The following is a 23,066-nucleotide window of genomic DNA, read 5'->3' as shown; positions in this document are numbered from 1 at the left end:
TTAACATGATACCCACCTTAAAACACATGTGTAGAAACCACTGTCTTGCAACTCAACCGAATGAAACCATATTGAATCTTCATCTTTGCTCATCCTAACTTCAGAAAATATAATAGGTTCTTCTAAATCTCCTTTGTTTTTGTACCACATAAGCCTAAGACCTGTGCTTTGGGCCATACTATAATTAGTTCTGATATAGCTGTAGAAAAGGGCACATTTCACTCGGACTGGTTCACCTGCCAAAGCCATGTACGTCTTGAGATCCACTGACCAGTCAATGCAGCCGTCAACTGAAAGAAAAACAATAATAAAAGAAATATTAGAGAAAGATACTTTTCAACAGAGTGAGAGGCAGCCTGTGAAATGCAAATCAATCAGCCAGAAAGAAAAGAGCCTTTACTTTTTTAAAACCGGCGTGAAAAATGCATGGCAATTGACCATAATTAAAGGTTTTCATAGACGTGTTTTCATTTTGATGTACAAGCAACACATATAAGCTATTAGTCAAGGACATTTTCTCCCTATCATTTTACTGCTTTCTATTTCAACGATGCTAATTCTTTAATAAGTAATCCAAGAATTTTCACCTGAACTGCTTGACCCAATAAACCCATTTCGAATTCTGCAATTCTCAACTTGAGGAAAATGCATGTTGGCACCTGATCCTAATTTACCACCTAAACTCCTCTACTCACCTTTTCTAATCATTTGTTACACAAAAATAAGAATTAGATGTGGCATAATCCACTCCATATACAGTTTTATTTTCAAAGCACCGCTGCAAGGCTTTTTATTTGGCGCTAATTAGGTTGCATGGCTATGTATTATACAATAGGAAACAGCTACAATATGTTATGAAGTGCAATCAAGTTTAATAGAAACATGAAGAAGTAGTAACAGGAGGCCTGTGGATATCATATTGTTGTTGTTTGGTAAAAACTTAACTGGTTTTCTACTCCCTTTAGGTTTAATACTTCAGCTTCAAATCAAAACCAAACATGCATGCAATTTACTATTGCATTGCATGACCTCTTCCATTATAGTCTTCCTTATTATTGGCAAAAGAGTAAGCCCCAACCCAGCAATTGGTTGCACATCAGTGGATTGTGATCAACACGAGTCTGCAAGGGCACAGTAAACCAGTGTCTAAAATAAGTACATTGGAGCAAATTCATTCCCTATGTAATTCCACTGACTTCAGGATAATTACATAAGGGATGGATATTACCCATGGACCAGATTTCAGACAGTGCAAATCTGAGCAGGCCTATTCACTTTTCTGAAGCTGCACTGATTTACACCACCTGAAGATCTGACACATGTTTATAAAATGAAGGAGCTTTTTCTCCCTTTCTAGTACACATTTTAATACCAAAAATATTAACTTCCTTTTTTTGCTCTTCGACGCATTCATTTAGAAAGAAATGAACATACAAAGCCATTGCTGAAGTCATCCATTTGCTGGAAGATCAAATCCTAGTCTTTTTAACGGTGTTTATTACCACTTAATCATTTGTCATTTGTTTATTCAAGCCTCTCTCAAGTGCCTTCAAATCTAGGCTTGGTAAATAGAAGACTTTAATTTGCAAATTGTAGTACATCAGAATTAATTATATTGGGGTCACTTAAACTAAGCACAACTAAGCAATAGAACAATACTTGAAGCTTGCTCACCATGATCATTTTCATTGCCATTTATAATACAAACTTGAAAAAAAACATAGAATCAAGTAGTTATAGACAGGAAAAGAAAGCGGATACCGCATTTTAATAACATAATTCCTCATGGCCATTAAAAGAACAAAAGAAGATCCCACAATATTCTCAGTATAGCTCAAGTCCTCCTGAGTAACCCAAAGAAGCCTACCCTCCCACGTAAACACAGAGGAAAATGTAGCTATTGCCTGTGCCAGCTGGCTGCCTTCTTCAGAGAAAACAAAGGAGAAACTTTCACTTGAAGTGACACTTGCATTTATTTCTATTGCTATTATTTTTTATGGAAGAATATTCTGCTTAACGTTAAGTCCATTATGGCTTGGTTTAAAACAGCAAAAATTGCTTCCTTACATTGACGAACTAGCATCAATCATTTTCCTTATATATCTTTGTCCATCTGCCAGACCTTTCCTCCCTCTGTGCTGCTTTATATGGCTCAGTTATACTGTGTAGGTCAACGTATCACTAATCATTAGCTGTAAATCATACTCCCAAAACAGTCAGTTGAGTTGCCCTCAGCTGCATCTCTAATCTCTACCATGCCCTTCATATTCTACCACAACCAAGGCAGGGGTCAGACCATCACATTGCAAAGACTGTGCTCTCTCTCTGGACCCTCATACGACAAGATGCCACCGATTTGTATTTTGTCTTGTATATACCCACCGGCCACAGTCCACAATGCCATCCTTGTCATATGCGAAAGTGCAGGTTTGTGCTGCTATGTGACTTTCTGAAGGTGAGAGTCTGGATTTAGCAGGCATCAATGATTTCCAGCTGGAGTCTCCCTCCAAAAAAACAATTGAGCCAATGTCATTAAGCTTATGTGTAGGGATATTTTAAAGCTGCCAGCCTTGCCAACTCAGCCTGGGATTTGAAAGGAAATGGTGATCTCACCGGTTTTCCCATCATTACTGGTAAAATAGATTCCTTGGGACAAATGTTATCCCACTATTCTTATGTTACAGCCAGGGGATGTTTAGTGGAGTTGCACTTCAATAACTAGGGAAATAATTCAAAATGAATGGATTCATCCAGCAATTGCAATGCAGGGCTTGCTTAGATGGGCCCACTAAAAGCCTTTCTATTGATTTTGGTGAGCTTTGGATCTCCCCCTTGAATTATCATTCAACCCAACAGGCAGGATCCAGAAACGAATCCCAAGCTCCTACATGTGTTGGTTCGGAAAAGCTGACCCGAGCAGAAAGTAATATTTATTACTCCAAACGTATACATGTCAACATATAAATAACAAGGATTTTTTTTCACAATCACTTTCCATGGTACAGTTAAAATTCAAGTGGTACACAGAACGATTTTAAATTTAAAAAACCGGTCCAAATTGATAATTCAGCTTCTAAAGCCGAAAATGTTGCTGTTTCTGTTTAGATGTTTTCAATTATTTTCAACATTGCAAATCCATGTCTACCAACTTCCCAAGAGATGATGCCAACAGTAACTAACCACCTTTACGACCGACTTTGGCACTCTTCACGTATTCATTCATTCCATTTGGAAACACCTTTCCCCCTCCCTCTATTACAATAACTTGGAAAGTACATTGGAATAAAGCCTGTCCGCTTGAGAAACACCTTAAAATGCGATTGCCCAGGAATTCACAGCCATCCTACATGGGGGAAGATTGGCTGAAATGCCTCTATTGCAGCTGCCCCTAAAATAATTTAAAGATATTATGTGAGCTAAACTTTCACAGCTGCAGTGCATTTAATTAAATTAGGACAATTTTATATCAGCTCCGAATCCGTGGCTAGATACAGACATTCAGAAAGCCTGAAGCAGAATCCATCGAAGTTACGTGGTTCTCTCTAAGTGGCACAGTTTAGGTTGGCAGCGAACAGAACACGCGTTTTCCCCTTGATGCGGGGGGTGCTAATCTTAGACCAGGTTCTGCCATTTCAAACCAGTCTGTGCGTGCTGAACTTCTGCTCTGGTATGGGTATGGACCAGTTTTGTGTGCCAAACTGTTCGGTTACAGGTATACACTGTTTTCTGATCACTTATGCTGGCCAAAGTGTTAAAACTGTTCCTGGTCCTGTCTCCAAGGGAAAAGGAAAGAAAAGGACATTTTCTATGAAACTCATCTTTCCTCTAATTGATTTCAAATACTACAAAGGTCAAAGTTTCAGCTGAGAGCAACCGCTGATGATAAGAACAGTCAAAGGCTCCTGATGCAGCCATGGAAAATGAGAAATGTGTGTATGTGACATACCAGGCCATTGTTTCTGGCAATGTGGGAGCTCTTTCATTCATGGCATGGCTAGATAGCCAAGTCACTTAAGTGAGCAATCCATGCAGTGATAATTATGGAGAGAAGAGAAGACTCAAGACCCAACTAGAAATGAGGTAGTGATTTGTAACAGGGCTTGCAGCATTTGATGACAGTGAGGGGGAAAAAATATTGCAGTGAGCATGGACTAAATCTTAATTATCAAAGAAAGACTAATCAAACAGATGATGGCTTCTGCCCACAACACTACTTATTTCTTTCATTAAAAGCATAATCAAGAATGCTTCCTCTTCTGCAGTCGTAGAGGCTAAAATCTAGGTCAAGCTGTCTAAGCATATGCGAAGCTGGAGTTTTTCTTCTTGCTGTGCTGTCAATCATGGGAATGCATGAATCGTTAAATTAATCTGGAGTATTCTCAAAGCTGTCTTTAAAAATGACTAGAGCTGCTAAGGTGGAGCTTTGTACTCCATTATCCTGAACAGAATTTGGCATCACTTGTACTGGGCTGGCTCTCCCTATGTGGTGTTTTTATGGTGGTGAAAAGAAAAAAAGTTAATGATACTAAAGAAAAACAGAAAAGGTACTTAAATGTTTACAAAATACATTATTTACTACTCAATAATCTGCCCTTCCTTAACAACAGGCCAATCTACAGCCTATTCGAGTCAAAAGGAATCTTCCTATGAGAGTATCTATTAGACATCGATAAAGCAAGACAGTTCTACAAAATCGCCTTTCAAAATTGGGGTATACTAAAAATACATCAAATGCAGTACTGTACCTTTCAAAAGAGGTTAGCCACATGCAGCCTAACCTCTTTTAATGCTTTGTAGAATAACATCACCATTTTAGGGGTAATTAAAAAAAAAATCTAGCCCTTTTTCTATCCTGGGAAACCTGCCGAAGAGCTGGAGCTGTGGTCTTTGTTCCACCACAGAGATGGCTGCATTTCTGTGGCACAAAATCGTTGTAACTGCATCTCCCTGTCAGAGGGGATGACGTTGGAGACGATTCTCAGCCAAAATAAAACTCTCCCCCCTCTCAGTTCAGCTGAATGGCTTGTAAATGGTCACACAGTGCCTCCTTCGTCAAGCTCACGTCAGGAATAGGGTCCCCATTGAGGTGGGGGCTGTACAAAGGAGTCAAATATGGAGATCCCGTGCCCCAAAGGGCTCACTATGCAGGATAAGGACACAGGTAGAGAGACAGACAAATGGGAATGGTGTAGAGAAGAGGTACAAAATACTAAAGATGAGAACACCGGCAAAAGCATGGCTCAAATTTTCAAGAGGCCTAAGGAAGTTAGTCTCCCAACCCTTATTACCATACAGTCCTGAGAGTAAGCACCTACAGTCCTCAGAGCCTTTTAGAGAAAAATCCATCTCTGGTAGCCTCCCCGATTAAACCATACACAGACTTGTATCTATTGAGCACAGCCTAGTGCTATCCCCAGAGTTAGGAAATGTATAATTACATTCAATGATAAAGTGAAAAGGCAGGTGTGCAGCGAATTATAAATTAGCCTACCTGTCCACAAAATTCCTGTATTTCTACGTTAGCAAGCACCCTACAATATGTATTGCATTCCTCCCCCCCTTCATTTTCCAGTAATTAGCCATGATTCTTATTTTAAATAAATCTAGTGGTCGAGGGACTTTACATGCATTTTAACATGAACCATAATAATTTATGTGTAATTATAGAAGTGCAAGTAGTCTCTGAGTAATTTGTCTTTCTGCTTGCTGTCATATAAATAATTTTTGTGTTGCGAATCTGCCCGTAATAATTTTTTGCAAGGATCTGTCACCCAGAGCAATTTATACTTTGGAGTTGTTATACATGGTTGTCTACTTGGTTACCTGAAAGCTAATTGTAAATTGAAATAAACTAAAAACTAAATAATTAAAACAAACAAACCAGGTAATTTACTAAATTTATTGCTGCCTGTGCTTGATAGGATTGCAGAAGCAAGCGCTACTGTTTGGTGGTAAATCTTTGGTCAGAAGAGCGTTCTTCTGAAGCCACAGCAGATCTCACAACCCCCCCAATGAAGATTGGGGCGCGCTGTCCCAGGGGCTGTGCAGACCCACAGCAAGAATCTGTCCCCCAAAGAGTTTATAATCTAACAAACAAAAACGTGGAAGAAGAAAAAGCAACTTGTCACAGGTCATAGGACAGATCAGCGGCAGAGTGGAGATTTGGACTCAATAGTTCCATATTCACTGGATCAAGATGTGAAAAGATTACGTCTAGAAGAGGGGTTGGTAAAATAAGGTTTGCGGGCTAGATCCGACCCACCAAGGGATTTTATCTGGCCCTCAGTGGAGCCCTCGGCCCCACCCAGAGAAGGCACACTGGGCAGCCCAGGCCATGGTGTGTTCAGCTGGTCCCACCACAGCCAGCTGTGCGGTGGGGCAGCGTGGCAGCCAGACTTGGCTTCCCAGCAGCCCTGGTGGCAGGTCCTTCTGGCTGCTTCCACTCGCATGTCTGCCACTGCTGGACCTTATAAATTTTGACCATTTATGGAAAAGTACTCAGTAATTGTGCTAAGAGTGAGAAACAGTGGAACTACAAGTAGGTGCTCCAGGGCTAAGAAAGAAAGTGGATTGAATAATAAAAAAGGAGTTGCGGGTGGCACTTACAGTGCAATAGAACAGCGGTTCTCAACCTATGGTCCGTGGGGGTCCACAGACTATATCTAAGGGGTCTGCAAAAGATGACTATGGTGAATCAAAAGTATTTGAATATCTACACTTCCAATTTAAAGGGGGCTGCATCTCCATTCAAAATTTTTTAGGGGTCCCCAAATGAAAACAGGTTGAAAACCACTGTGATAGAATATTACTTGTGACAGCAGGTGAGGCGCTATTCCAACCTGTCAAGCAGCGAAGAAAAGAAGAGGAACCAGTAGATCTTGGCGATAAAAATCAGCAGCGTTTCTTTTTTATGAGCTAAGTGTTTGACCTTCCTTTTATCCGAGTCAAAGAAATGCTGGTTTTAATTCTGACTATACTCACGTCTCCCACTGCATTCCAGCAGAAAGGGGCACAACCTCTTGGTCCCCTCATAAGTAGCCCAAAATAATTATCTATAAAAGATGAAAGAGCTTTTAAAGATCTATCTTCCACGATCTCAAGACAAAGTACTTTTATTATGATAAACTTGGGGTGAATTGTGAGATATTTCTACTAGCAATTCAAATTAGTTGTCAACTGATGAGTGAAATAAAGAACTTCACCCGCTAGAGGCCCCAGCCACGAAGCAGGACCCCACAGTGTTGGGTTTTGTTCCTAAACTATGTATTGCATCCACACTCTCCTGCAATTTGCTCTACATCAGTATTCAAGCAATCAGGTTTTCTTGACATACCTGGTATATCTGGGTGAGATACAGGTGGTTCCCTGGTGCAAATTTTGCAAAATTTCAAAATCAAATGTCCCAGATTTTAGAGCACGTGCATCTTAAATTAATACATGCAAGCATTCACCTTACATGAGCTCATGGGGTCACTCAAAAGGGGAACAGAAATGGACAAAAATTGCAAATGCTCAGAAATCAAAGTTTGGACCCAAATTGCTCATCAAAACTTCCCATTTCTGTATAGAGGGCCAATGTTTTTTTCCTAAAAGATTTGGGGAAAGTATAGATCTTTCTGCCCAGGTCTTCCTAGAAACCACAACTTAATAAGAGATGCAGCTAGCTTTCAGATATACCAATTGAATACCCATGTTAGGTCCCGAGAAACTGAAAAGTGGGGAGGGGAAAAATGTGCCCTGGCAGTTCTCCCTCAACCTCTCACCACTCCACTCCTCCTGGGCAGTGCCATGGAAAGCTAAGCATTCTGGGAATCAGCTCTCCAGACTGGCTGTAGAGTTTGCTGTTTCGGATAAAACTTTCATCCCATTTTTGCCCCCGCAACTCATGTCCAGGGGGCAAAAAAATGCTGAATTTTACAGCAAAAAATGGTGGTCAGTTCTTCCCCCAGGAGCAGCAAATTCCACACTGCTTTAGAAAACTACAATTCCCAGAATGCCTTGTATTCTATGACAAACATTGCCTGTGCTGGGCCTGTGCCGCACAGAGGAAGGTAAGGATGCAGGCAGCTGGCAGAAAGCAGAGGCAGGGGCAAACAATACCACTCCCCTCCCCCCTACCAGAGTAAAGTATTCCCCTTCCTCTGTTGCTCTGGCACTCTTCCCCTTAGGCTGGGCCCTGGGCACATGCCCTGCTCTCCCACCCCATGTTATGCTACTGCTGAAAAGGGAAAAATAAGAATAAAGGAAAAAATAAACTCCGCTTCCCTCTGTCCCCAGTTGTTTGCCCCTGTGCAGAGCTAGAAGCAAGCCAGTCCAATATGCAACAACTAAAGACAGCAAATATTATTCGGGACAGGGTGGGAGCTCATACTGCCTCATACAGCCCAGATTGGAACCTCATAATGTTCTCAGCATCTAGGAATTGTAGCATATTCCTAAGATCTTAATTTAAAAATTGTATTTGAAAAACATGCAATGAAAATGCAAAAAGTAGTGTCAGCAGACTTTACTGGGTGGTGACATTTTGTCTGGTAGCACTTGTTGCATGTGCTGGACAAGCTGATGGCTCCAATGCCAGATTTTCAGATGGTACCTTATCAGAGGGGTTTTCAAGACTTTTTGCCGATGGAAAGAACAGCAAAACACAGCTGGCACCTAAGACTTGGCCTGAGACAAGAACTTCTGGAACACGTTGTGTGGTGGAGATGGAATATCGGGCTCGTTTCATTACAGACTTTTTTTTTTATCTGCTGAATCGCATGTTCCTGAAGACGGCTGGACCTGAGCTAAACTCTCCTTCTGAGGCTGGGCTATTTGATTTGAGGTGTTCACACCTTGACAATGAGAACCAGAGAACAAGAAAGAATGTATCAAAGCAGATATTCAAAATGCAGCCTATTAACCCTAAAATGATAGATTGTTTCATTCCGATGTTGTAATCAACTAAAAAATCTGGAAAGACTTTCCGAATGCATGTTCAAATCAATGGCCCAGAGGTTGGAAATTTGTGTACTGTACAGTTGGTTGCTTTAAAATATTTAGTTTAATGGCTTTTCCTCTTTATGGCTGTCACTCTGCTAGAGACACCCTGGGATCAACAAACTATACAAATAGGACAGAGTAATAAAGGACTCTGGTTCATTTCTTTGAATTTTATATTCTTTGTGTAGTCCCAATAGTGACTCTGGAACTAAGGTTCAAGGAACTGACACTTATCTAAGTCCAATGTTCATTTTCTAAAATAATTAATTCCACCTTCAATTCCCCTTTCTTCAGTGTCTGATTTCGGAAAGCAGAACTTCAATCAGCAGAGACATAACAAAGCAATCGGGTGCCCGGGGCCAAGGGATGTGTGGGGCAGTCGCAGCTTCTGACTGCACCATGCTGCTGGCCTATTTTTGTGGCTGCAATAAATAGCACCTGATATTTTTCCACCTCCACCAAGTTGGTGCCCAGGCTGGCTGTCCTGGTCACCCTGCCCTAGTTACACTACTATTAATCATGTAAGGTGGAGCCTTGAGACTGAAAGTAATGTTAGAAAAAGGAACTCCAAAGTTCCCCCCACCCGTTCCTTGCTTCCACAAAAAAAGCAAAATGAATTAACAACAGCATATCATTTACAATCTTTTCCCATTCACATACATCTGCAAATGGACCATCAGTTCTTCAAACGGAATAATTTCTTGGTTTTATTCAACTGGCATCTTTCCATCCTTTATCACTCTACAAGTTGGAGGACATTATTTGGAATGGCGTCTAAGGTGCTCAGATTTTATTGGACACGTATGTGACATGACATCACTTCTTTACTCGGGTTGCCCCAGCAACCAAAACTCCCAGTGTGAATATTGAGATTTACTTTCCACAAACAAATTAGCTTTCTCAAACCGTCTTGGCTAGCGTGCGTTATGGCAGCGTACACACCACCAAACCGATTGTAACAAGCACTCTGAATATTTGGTGGGGAAAGATTTTCATTATTCATCCAGCTCTAGCCTTTACTCAGAAATAACTTATTATTAACTTCAAACTGACCTTTTCTCTTTCACCTTAACCTTCAATTGCTCATTTCTTTTAACTGACTTACAGCACAGATTTTCTTTTCTTTATGATTTTAAAGGTTGAATGTCCAAACCTTGGAGCTATCTGTGCCTTAGAACTTCCACGAGCTATCTGGCTAATGCTAGAGAGTCCGCCAATCCTAAATTAAGGTTGCATTTTGGGGGGAAAAAAAGCCATTTACTGATTTAATTCTAAAGATCACCTTAAACTGCTTGCTAGTGATGCAATCCTACAAAAGCATCTGTGAGGGATTAAACCTATGCCTAGTTCAAAATTAATTCAAGCCAAGGCAGACCAATGTAGACTGATTTCACTAGAGGTTCCAAGATTTTTCTATACTTCTTGATTAATATTCTTCTAAACAAGAAACAGTCCTGGAGAATATCCTCACCTCTGAAGACACTGGGGGAATTGCATCATTGGCAAGTTAGCTCAAAGATTTCCCATAACATGCAACTGCAGAAAAGGACATTTCTCCACTACTCTTCCCAATCATCTCTTTGCTGTTTTTGCTAATATCACTAGCAGGAGGAGAAAGAGATGCTAATATTTCTTGTTCTCCTCCTTTCAGGGGCAAAAGAAAAAGCCCGAACATAGCTGCTGTAAGTAACACACCAAACACAAAAAGTCCACAAAAGATACAGAAAAGGAGAGCAGCAGATTAAAATATATTCAAATGCACTTAGGAGTAGGAATTCATTCACTGAAAAACTCCAGGCCAAGGCTCAAGCCCTGGGAAATGCACTCTATAACTGTAGGTGTACACACTTCTTCTTATAAGTTGTGCCAAATGCATGAAGGCTCTTTGTGCAGACTCTCTGAAATGTCTGCGGTATTCTCCAGCCAGTTACACTAACCCGTCAAGATTTTCACTCTTTCCATGTTCAAGTTTTTAGCATCATATAAACTTTGGGAACAAAGAGGAATTCATTTCAATAATTGACGAGTCTCTTTCCATTAGAGTCCCTTTGAATAAAGTTACTGAAGGTAAAGCAAATGGAAACTTAGACCCCAGATCAGGCACTTGGAGTCTCAAGTAATCACACAATTAGGAAACACTATATATGCTGCCTGCTATTCCCAGCAGGGAACAACAGAGTCCAGGGGAACAGTGAATAATAAGAATTTAAAATGAAAGGAGAATGAAACTCTATTAACTTCCCTGTCCCTCTGGGGTTGTGGGGCTGGCATTTATGCAAAAGATCATTTTATTTTCCATTTGTCTTTGGAGCATGTGGGTAGTTGGTGGCGAATTATCTGTCAGTGCAGGACATGTTCCCCTCGAGCTGGGTTCAGGGTGGAAAGGCATGCTCCCTGTTTAGTATAATGGGCCAAATTCATTTTTTGCTTTAACTCTATTACGTGCATGAGGGAACCCTTTAGTGTCAGATCCACTACAGTGGTTCTTATGCCACCTTGTTTTTTGTAACAGGGAGAGGCAGGGGTGGACAGGCGGGGAGGGATGTGTGGCTGGTGGAAGAGCCAGCATCACTGACCTCACTCACTGCAGGGGGCCTGGAACCAGTTAGCACCCCGCATGGTGCACTTGGCTTGTGCGTGTGGTGGGTGAGTCAGCTGCAGTGGAGGCCGTTGTTCATGGACATTTATTCCAGTGCCAAATTCCTGATCAGCCCAACCACACACATGCCCTTTACTAGCAAGTTTGCAGAAGCTTATGTCTATAGATTGCTCTTTGTAGGAATGTCTTAGGAATGGTTAATACTTTCCATATGCATCGCCGCATGCATGGAAATAACAGTACTCACAATGCATTGGGTCATATATGCTGCTCACTAATCCTTATTCTCCTGGTATTGGTTTCAGTAATCCAATCAAGAAGTGGAAACAATACCACCTGACACAGACAACTCAACGCACGGCATAAATACAGCAGGTGGAGCAAACGCTTTGGGTCACTAATTCCCAGCCTCTACATTCACCAACCATACAGGTGGTATCGTGCAGACTAACTTGTTCAGAGATTTGTGCTCTTCGGTAAGCAACAGGCTACTTTGTCAAATGTTATGAATATAAGAATATGAACATCAGATCTGAGTATCATAACACATGATGAAGTAGGCCTGTTGCCTACCAAAATGCATACATCTCTGAACAAGTTAGTCTACAAGGTGCCACCCTGTACTGCCTTCTGTCTGCCTTCAGACTATTAAGGCTAACTACCGCTCTCTCTTTTGTGAATAGCTGAGCAGAAAAAATGCGTGGGCTGAAATTAGATCCTGTTCATGAACAGAAAAAAGCGAGTTTAAATTTATTTTCAACAAATAACTCAACCAGCTCCAGTCATTTGCTTTGTCACCCAGCATTTGTCTTTGAATATCTAATCACACAATTTAAAAATTGCTCAGGCTATATCTTCTGTTACCTGGCACTGATAATTTCCATGGCAGAGAGCCAATTAGCATTTCCACTTTCATGATGGGTAGACCTCCACCTGAAAAGGTGGTGACCCATGTCCTAACCTAGGCTGTAATTTCTTCTCTCATTTCAATTCATTAGCTGCATATACGCAGTAGAATTTAAATATGAGGCTCCTTTTCACAGATACAGAACACGTGTCATTTCGTTTCACTAAACTGAACACTTACAAATCAAAGCAATATTAGCCTTTCTTGGACAACGAACACTGGAATTGTTAGAGAGTTATTTGACCAAAAGTGTCAGTATTATGTTATAGAATAACACAGAAGCAGTTGCTATATTAACAATAGAAAATCGTTCTGTAGAGCTAGGTTCTATACAAATTACTCAAACATTAAATCCTCCAACTGCGGGCCATTATATTATTACAATGATTTTTAGGAAAGATATAGGAAAATTAACTATGGAGCCTTGTCTTGAATTAAACATTTCACATTACAGATCTCCCTCTGTACATACATGCTGCAACCTTATATTACATGTAATATGGTACAACATATGGCAAGTACATTTTCACACACACGTATGATTTTTCTAAAAAGTGAAAAATGAACTGTAACGCTATATTCCTCTAATACAAGATAATGTAGTGCTGGCTCTGGAACTTACAACTGCAATCAGTGTGGTATTTTACATCTATAAAAACACCTTCATTTGTTGCATACCGCATCTTTGATTTTTTCAGAATTTCACCCGTGAGGTGAGATAGTAGCCATTTTCTTCTCAGAGCTGCTGCAGCTCGTTAAAAAGAGCACAAATGCACCCCCAACGCTTGCTCGCTCTCATGGAAATATCCCTTGCATTCTTGCTTTCTTTAAGCTACATTAAAAGCCTTTTGGGTCAAAGTTTGGCATTATGTATTAGAATAAAATGCAATATTTTAAGCAAATACCACAGAATAATAGTAACCACTTCAGTGTTTTAATGACAGCCACCTTATAACACATAGGCATGCACACTGTAAACTGTTTAATGTCTAACCCAGTATGTTTCTATACTACACAACCACGCAAGGGTTTTCCAACTTAGTGTGCTCTTTTCAGAAACCCATGCACATAAAAAAAAATTTGGTGCTCCTCTACCTTCTGTTGTCCTCCTTTGACACTAGAAAGGAGTTATTAAATCTGTACAGCATCCCTCACACTCTTGTGTAACTTGATCCAAATGACAAAAAACTGGCAGCTGGAAACATTTCATTTATCAGTAAGCAAAAGTGACTGAACTGCAAATACTTTATGATTAATGCATAATTTGTTTCTAGCTCTGAACAACATAAAACAAACCACGCTGTATTTTATTTATAGGCCTCCTGTCATGCTGAAGGATCCCAAAGCACTTCACAAAACATTACAGACCGCCCTGGAGTTAGGAAGACAGCTGACTGTATAACAGGGAAACAAAAAGAGGAGGGACATTTTAAATGAAGACCCATGTCAAACCAGCACATGTCAGAAATGCCAGGGGATCTTTCATGTCTATGCTCAGCCTTGATCTTGCTCAAAGGTCAGCAACCTTTTGTCAGTGAGGGCCACTTTTTACTGCATGGCACTTGGGCCAGACTGCTAGCAGCTCTGGGGGTGAAGACTAGTGGGTCACAGCAGGGGTCCCCTCTTGCATTGTGGCTCCTGCCAGAATCCACTAGACTAAGTACAGACAGTCAAAAAGCCCAAGGCTGAATCGATTCAGGCTTTGCAGATTAGTCTAAATGGCAGAGATTAAACTGCGAAACAACTGGACACATTTATTTTTGATTCAGGAAATGCAGCCACATGCCTGCAGTGGCCCAGGCCAGAAGCTGGGGGGCGCTAGAGCACAGCTCTCTGGCACGTAGCCAGCATGGGCTGTGTGTTTGCTTCCTCTTCCAGCTGCCCCCGAGGTCTCCAGGATTTGCAGTCCAGACTCATAGCATCAGGACTCTACAGGGCTGCGCATCACTTCCTCTTCCTGCTTCCAGGCACCTCTGGGATTTGTAGTCCAGTCACAGCCAGCACATTCAGTAAGTTTAGCAGGGCAGGGCAGCTTTGTACTCAGGGGAAGGGGACTTCATCGGAGGAGGGGGGGTTAAACCCCCCTCCCTAGCAGACAGCCCAGCCCAGCCCAGCCCAGGGCTGGAAAGCATGCTGGGGAACTCTGAATTAACTTAAACCAGGTAGGGGTCTGGGGCAGAAGTTTCATAAACCGGTTTGACCCAAATCAGTTACATCTGATACTACATTCAGCCAGGTTTATGTTAAATCAGTTTCAGCCATTTTGAAAGTGGTTTCTGTGCACCGAAATTCTGTTCTGTTACAGGTTGAAACCAGTTTATGATTACTTAAACTGATTTATGTGCAATTTCTGTCCCCAGCCCTAGTGTCCACCCTCAGAGCTGCTAACTGCCTGCCCTTGCTCAGGTCACTGATCCCCTTCCCCTTTGCAGCAAGTGTGAGCACAGATGTGGCACAGCAACCAGCTCTACAGCACAGGGCAGCACTGCAAAGGGTGCCCCATTATGCCCCATAATACAGGGGCATCATGGTCCCCTGTATTAAATCAAACCTTCACCAACTCAACTGGGCCAACGGCTCATAGGCTACCAACCTTTGGTCTCACTTACTATACATTGTACCCAATTGCCTAGGACCTCGTTCTGCACCAAGCACCAGCCTTTGAGTCACTATTGACTGACTCATCATTGCTTAACAAGACACCAAAACTGAAAGTTATTAAGACTCTTTACCTGATAAACCAAGAGATTATTAAAACTGAAAGGATTCTTACAATCTGATTTACTTCTCACCACTTCTTTGAACACTTAGCTTGCCAATGGAAGAAACAAGTCATTTTCTAACAAGTCTCACCATGTGATTCTTGACACAAACCAATCACATGCTGCTTTGTCCAGCTGGGGGCGGCTGAGTGGATGGACAGCTTATTTTGGGCAGCAGTGGGTGAATATATTCCATAAAGAATAAATTGGCTTTTGTTCTGGGAGATAAATATTATTGGGGAATTTGGATCTAATTCAGTGAATAGCTTCAGGAGAAAAAAAAAACGGAAAAAAGAAATGCAAAGGTTCATTTCGTGGCCGAACCAGAATAATTTTTGGTTTGGTTCAACCAAAATCCATTTCCTTCTGGGAGGGGGAGGGGGGCAGTTCTTGATTCAGGCAAGAAACTAGAAATCCATTTTTTTGCTTTGCTTTAACTTTGTGGAAAGAGGCAGACAAGTACTTGCATGAATAGGAAAGATAAAAGTGCATTAGGCATCTCAGCCTGACGGGCATGTTGATTTGCAAAGATAGGGGAAAGGAACTGAGAGGTTTCAAACAGGTATACAGACAAACTGGAAAACATATATATTTTCCATGCTACAAAAATCAGACATTGATTTTGCTCCTGCTACAGTTCCCAGGACTCCCACAGAGCTCAATAGCAGAATCATCCGTCCCCAAAACAGAGCCAGGGCCTAGCCCTATGAAGAGATGACTCCTACAACCCCACTGAAGTCAGGGAGAGCTATTAGCTCTTTGACTCCTGCAGGTGCTGGTGTCAGGAAAGCATATTTGTGCAATAACTTTGGACCTGATATAAAAGGGAAAGGAGATCTGTAACTAGGAGTATGAATCAGAAAATTACAAAATTGCAGATGTCAGCCAAACTCTTTTGAAGGAAAATTGCCAAGAAAGAGAAGAAGTTCTCCACAGCTAAAGATGATGCTTGTTTTTCTTTTTTTCCTTTTTTTTATTCACAGTGTCATGAAAGCAATCATTTTATTTTTTTATTCTTCCAGCGTCACTTGTGAAAAGAAATGATATTTCAGTTTGGGCTTGACAGCATAAGAAATGCAATTATAATAATTTGCATATTAAAGACATTATTATTCCTTCATTGTAAATATTTCCAGCATGACGACTTTGAAAAGAATTCCTTGCAAACAACATATGCACACTTATGCCAGCTTTCTCATAATCTGAAATCATGCTGTGTCAAGTTGTCAATGTTAAGAATTCTTCTAAGCCTCTGCAAATCTTATTTTAATCTCTCTTAAGACACATTTGATACCACGTAATTGAAAGTAACCAGCAGTTGTGATGTGTTAATTTTTATGCAAGGGATATAATAGAGTGCCAGAACTAGCCTTCCAGCCAACCACTGTTTTGAAAAGCTGTGCTAAATTTTTAGTCTCCGTGACAGCCTGCCTAAGGCTGCATGAACCTTTATAATACAAATTTTTGCCACAGTTTAAAACCCAATACTCAAAAATATGTCATCAAAATGATGAGAGCTGAAGTTTTCTTCTCTCTGGGATGAATCAGTGCACTGTAGGTAACGAACCTTGGAAAATAGAACCTCATTTGATTACAAGCTACAAGCTGAAGATAGCAAAAACCTTTGTTAAAAAAAAAGGGTTTCTATTAGAGGTGCGCGCCGAATCATTCATTAGAGGGGAAAAACCTACATGAAAGATGTAGAGGTCTGCTCGAGTTTGCTTCTGCTGCTCAAGTGAGAATATTCCTGGTCCTGTAAAATGGGTAAGTCTCTCTGAGTTATGAAATGAGTACCCAAGGACTAGAGGGGCAAGACTTGGAAACAGAGCTAGTAGGCATGATGAACCTACATCCAAGTGGATCTATCAGGCTTCTTTGCATACCTTTCCACTCTTGAAGATAGGCAGGAAAGAACAGCTTTAAAGCCAGCTCTACAACTTGAAGTGGTTAGGGAAAAAGGATTTCCCATAACCTCATGAATCCCTAATAGTGCACAGTTTGGCTAGCTAGGCTCCTTGCTGGGGAAGGGATTTGGTTTTAAATTACAAAAGTTCAAAATATTCCATGTTTTAAGCTCTCTAAACTCCTGCTAGCCCTGCATTATTCCTGCCTACCTTGGGTTTTTAAATGGAATTACATGTAGCCTGTAGCTTCAAATCTAGATGAAAAATGTAACTCAAATTGAACCTTGGAAAAAAAAAAAGTCAAAAGTTAATGGGATTTAAATTAGTAACAGCCAAAGCTTTCCCTTAAAGAAAACATTATTGATTTTAAAGAAGTACCTAATGAAAAAGAATGGCTTTCATTTACACTTTGCATGAGCTGTATTAGGGATTCATTTATAATAAATAAGGATATGCTTCACAGTCATAAGAATCAGCAGAATTTATACACATATTTTTGATGATGTAACTACACATTCCTTAAGCGTTTTATCACAGTCTGGGTTGTTGGTTTATTTATTTATTTATTAATTGGATGAATTTGGTGCATATGAAAAAGAAGAAATTGTAACTATGGCTAGAACTAAAGTTATGTTGGAAAATCACCTGCAGACAAACAACTCTGTCCTTCAACAGTGTATCAAAGCTCATCAGACTTGTCTCCCTTAACACCAAGCTTGAATTTTGCTCTGGTCAAAAGTCTAGGTTTGGGGAAAGGGAAGTGTGGGGTGGAAATAAAAGAGGAGATCAAACTCTGTTTTCCCTACTCAGACCAGGCTTTACATCCAAGTTTTCAGAGTTACATCTGAAAAAGTCAATAAATATTTTACTGAAAGCAATTACTTAGAAAATTCAATTGTTTACCAAAGAGTAAGAAATAAGAAAAAGAAATTCAATCAGGGTGAACCAGAGGTTTTGGATTTGGTTTTAATGCAACCTTAACTTGCACTTCCAATGTCTCCATAATGTATCCTGACAGTTATCTCTGCCAATACTAGCCTGTGTAGTAGGAGCGCCAGGCCAGCGGCCAAGGGCCAGGCCAGTGGCATCAGACTTCAAAGGCTGTATTTAGTCCCCTGTTCTGCAACAGACTCTCTATGTAAGTTTTACTAAGTTATTAAAGCCCAGATCCTCAAAGTTATATAGGTGTCTCACTGCCACTGGAACAGATAAGAATTATCTAAGGCTAAATACAGACATTACACTTAGACCAGTATAAGTGTTTGGAAACAGGAGTTCAGTGCACATAGACTGGTTTAAAAATAATGGATCCTGGTCTAGGATAGATGTATAGGAGACTTAAGCAATTTAGGTTAGACTGGTCTACTGAACTTCTGTACCAGATCCCCTCCCAACTCAGGTTAAGTCACAGTCCCCCAGCGTCCCAGACAACTTTGCAGCCCCCTGCCCCTTCCTCCCTCACAGGAAGATGTACTTCCCTCAGCTGTGTTTGGCTGCTCCTGGGCGGCCACAGAGCAGAGGCAGCAAAGCCTCTGTCCCCAGTCCTTCCTCCTCTGCCTGTGCCTGTCACCTAGGCTGGGCAACTGGGGATGGAGGAGTAGAGGCCCCTGCCAAGCAGGCTCCCACAGCCCATCTGGCCAGTGTGGCCCCCAGTCCCACTGCCACGCCAGCAGCCAGCATGGGGGGGAGGTACAGCAGAGGCCCCTGCCTCAGCCCTGGCACCCTCCAGACCTAAGCCAGCACAGCTGGGGCGGGGAGGGGAAGAGCAATGTAACAGGAGCCTCTGCTCTCCCACCAACCTCTGCCCAGCCTACATGGCCCGTGTGGCACGTCTCCCTGGCTCCATCCCCCTTCCAGCTTCCGACTGCCAGTGGCGGTGGGGTAGAAAGGGGCAGAGACCCCTGCCGTGGGGATTCAGCTTCCCCCCACCCCCACAGACCTGAGCCAGAACAGCTGCAGGGAGGCATGTGCAGGAGCTCCCCCCTTCCCTGCCTGGCTGGCCAGTGCAGGTCCTCTCTCCAGCCCTGACCCCCTGCCACCAGCTGGTTATCACCGGCAGCCAGGAGGGAGACGGGAGAGTGGAGTCCACTGCAGCATGGGCAGGGTGGAAATAAAAGAGGAGATCAAACTCTGTTTTCTCTACTCAGACCCCCTGCCCCCGCCATCGCTGCTGACAGTTGGCTCCTGGGGGGCAGTATTGCTGGGGAGAGTGGCCACGCTGGCTATCAGGGGTGGCCAGCTGCTCAGCTGGGCTCAGCATAATGGAAACATCAGTCTGCGTGGAGGCATGCAGGAGTGCCCCCAACCTGCAGTATAGGCAGCCTCCATGCCAGAGTCCCCGCCCCCAACTGAAGGGCGAACATCTGTTCTGTTCGCTCCCAACTTAACTGATGATGATTAGAATAAAGCACAAGACTTAGATCGCTTCTGCCTCAGGCTTTTTGAATGTCTGTACCTAACGTAAAACACCTTTAAGGAGCTAGGACTTGGTCTGTTTCTAATCTCCCTGTTTGTAAAAAAGGAGATAATAGCAATTCCCACTCACATAATAACATCCAAGACTATGCATCCCCCATTGCTAAGCATCTCATAAATATTGTATATACAGGCAGTCCTCAACTTACAATGTTTCAAGTTACAACGTTTCGCACTTACAACGTTTATAAATCGACACCATTTCAACTTTCTGACATCAGTTTCAACTTTACAACGATTGATCCGATGCAACGCCATGCCAGCGAACAAGTTCACTGCATCACCCATGTCCCTGGAGAACTCTACCTGTCCAAACTTCCTTGGACACTTTCTTTAAGAAAGCAGACAAGACTCCAGAAAAACCTGCAGCCAAGACTCCTGAGAAGACTCCAGCCAAGAGCCCTTCAAAAAGTCCAGCAAAGTCACCTCAAAGAAGTCCTTCCAAATCAATATGATTGCTATTTACAATATAAATACATTAATGTAACTATGCTAGTCATCTATAATTGATTAAGTACAAAATTCTGGGCTATTTTTAGTGAAAATAGGGTATCAAGCCTTGGTTCAGAAACCAATCCCCCATTTATAACATTGCTTTAATTAGTCTTTAAATGTTAGGCTGTTATAAACTGGCCTTCATCTTAGCTGAGTTTGAATAACTATCTACTTAATATAATATAATAAACACGATGCTGTGTCTGGCTTCCTGCAATCAGAGACTTGAGGAAAAACGTCTTGCATTTGAAAGTTTGTCTAACTTCATGCCAACTACATAGTTTGTCCAATAAAAGATAACACCCTAAGAAATCGTTGCTTCTTGAATAAATATTTCAGTACTTCTACGTACATGGTGCCTGTAGAGTGATATTTTATAGATTAGTTAATAAAACAAGAAATTCAATATCAAAGCATTGAGGAAACATTTTTAAAAATCTGCTTCCTATAAGTGATGGACATAGGAAGCTTGGAACATCCCCACTTTGCCAATAAATCTTTACTTATCTCCTCTTGGCCCAATTGCCCAGAAATTGCCTCTGGAAAGCAGTTTCATAACTTCTTTTGTTCTACTATTCTGTATGGTTTATTTATTTTATGTGAAGTTAAAAAGAAAGAAGTGCGTAGCCATTGTTACGATTTTTGATTTTGTGCCAAGTATTCAATAGACGCTATGAGTTTTAAGTGAGAATTGTGGCTGAAGCTACTGGAGACTGTAACCTCAAGCACTATTTAGTTAAAAGATTAATAAGAAACAAATGATCCTTTTTAAAGAGCAAAACACCAGCCCCTTGTGAAGATACCCCTCTTGTGGGATCTTGCACAGAAGTGGTATGTGCCACATGGTTTGTCAAGGCCACAGAAAGCTCAGACAAAAGCTTGTTTTCTTCCCTTCTCGCTTTGTACGAAATACTGAAGCTTATGCAAAGAACTCTAGAAATTCCTTTTTATGAACACTGTGTGCAACCTGCATGGAAACATGTGTAATTGGGAATCATTTTGTTAAAAAAAAAAAAATCCAAAAAAAATGTCTCTCTTTAAATGTTTAGAAAAGGGAGAGGAGATACCTGAGATTTTGTTAGGGCTGTTTTGCATTTACATGCAAGTCGATATAAATAACAAGATGTATTATGCATAAATATGAAACAGTAATTGCCATTATGGCTGGTTCTTAAAATAGAGCATTTCAGAACAGAATGCTTCTATCAATGGGGAATTCATTTTCTGGCAGTATTTAATTAACTCCCCTACCTATTTCCGAAAGCAAGAGTCATGTCTGCAAGAATCATTATGAAGACTCAGTATTTACTCTGAGGGCTGTTTAAGCCAAAGACTGGCCAAGAATCAAGCCACTTTAAAGACTATTTTAAAACTAAATGATGTTTATATATATATATAAAAAAAAAAAGTAAACATGTTTGAACTTTAAAATAGCAGTTCAATGCCTATTAAATTCCAATAGAAGTAGAAGAGTCTCCTCTGGGGAAAAAAAGAACGAATATAAGTTAAAATTCCCAGCCTTCATAAATGTTTTGAGAGTTCCCTCTGTAAGAACAAGAGAGTTACCACCCTGCTGCATATTCATTACCACACTGAATATTCATGAACCAAAGACATTATCAGAACTACGCATCTACGCGTTGCACCAAGGAAAACGTTGGCCACCGCTAATTTTAACTCCAGGCAAGCCCATAGAGGAAACTATGAAAGAGGAAGAATATAAATCTCTCCGAAGGATGTAAACCACCCGTGGCCATCTCTCAACCTCAACGGCTGTCGTGCTTCAATACACTAATACTGCTACGGTCCATTCGTCTCATCTTTTTCAAGCAAGCAAACAACTGGAAGACGAAGAAGCACAGAGGACCCTTCCCTTCCCATAGCATCCAGAAGCAGCCACTGCGTTCGGCAAAGTCATCCCAAACAAGACAGCATCAAGGGGAAGAGAAAGTTTGCCAAAGCCCAGCTGAGGAATTAGAATTAATTTTTTTCCTCACAATTATTTTAATGGGCAATTGAAATGCTGTCGCTACGTACGGTAGTAACAGCTTCTCTGGTTAAACACCAAAAGAATTCAACCTGTGAATTTCTGGGGAGAGTAAAAACAGTTTTCGGTTGAAAACAAGATTATTCGCAGTCATTCATTTGCCTGTCTCAAGACAGAAGGTTGAATTGCTTCGTCTGATTTAAATACTTCCTTTGTTTTTAAAGGACTTAACTGCTTACATTTGCCATTTATAAGCTGTTGGTGTGCCCCTCGGAAACCCTCGAACATAGGGCTGTTTCCCTTAACTTGTCTCCCTCAAACACAGTTGCTTTGCCCATCTGCAGCCTGCGTTAGCTAACCGTGATGCTCTAAGGTAGGACTGCTGTTAAATTTGGAAGTAGTATCATTTTGTCTTAATTTACTGAAATGAGAGCAACCCTAGAGAAGGGTCAGAAGGAGCTCAGGTGGCCCCGCTCCGCAGACATATGAACAAGGCTGGAGCTGAACTACTTCTCTTTGTTTGTTTGCATCTTGTTTTCTGTTTTCTCTCCTTCCCTCTCTTTAATGATAAAAGTTATACTTAATAGTTGTGATTACTGTGTTTGCACTTAATTGTGGCTTCCCTTCAGGCATGACAAAGAGCTCCATGGCCATATATATACAGGCTCCCTGCTGAGCCCAGGACCACTGCTGAGAAGTAAGCCCTGCCTACTCCCTCCCGTCCCATCTCTGCCGAAGCCCAGCATATATTAGCTTGAAGTGTTGCTCACGTGCATCCCAGCTCTCCTGAGAGGCAGAGGCTGAGACTGGAGCTGGGGCAGGTGCTCAGGGCTCCTCCAAGTCATATGTACGGCCTAAGCATTGGGTTTGTTGTACTGTACATAGAGCAGAAGGGATTAGAGGGAGCATGAGTCTCAGCAGTAACTCAAGTGATGGAGGTGATGGGACTCATCCC

General features: G+C 41.5%; 1 protein-coding gene across 1 annotated transcript in view; it reads right to left on the bottom strand.

Annotated features, from left to right (window-relative positions):
- Window positions 1-23,066, bottom strand: part of IL1RAPL2 (interleukin 1 receptor accessory protein like 2) — a 705,019-nt gene that overhangs the window by 341,325 nt on the left and 340,628 nt on the right. The window contains exon 2 of the mRNA XM_019521625.1: window positions 17-290. Coding sequence (XP_019377170.1) covers window positions 17-290 — 274 coding nt within the window. The remainder of the gene's footprint in view (window positions 1-16; window positions 291-23,066) is intronic.

Source organism: Gavialis gangeticus, unplaced genomic scaffold, assembly GCF_001723915.1.
Source record: "Gavialis gangeticus isolate Ggan-Ray unplaced genomic scaffold, GavGan_comp1, whole genome shotgun sequence".
NCBI lineage: Eukaryota > Metazoa > Chordata > Crocodylia > Gavialidae > Gavialis > Gavialis gangeticus.
This window is presented reverse-complemented; position numbering and strand designations above follow the sequence as displayed.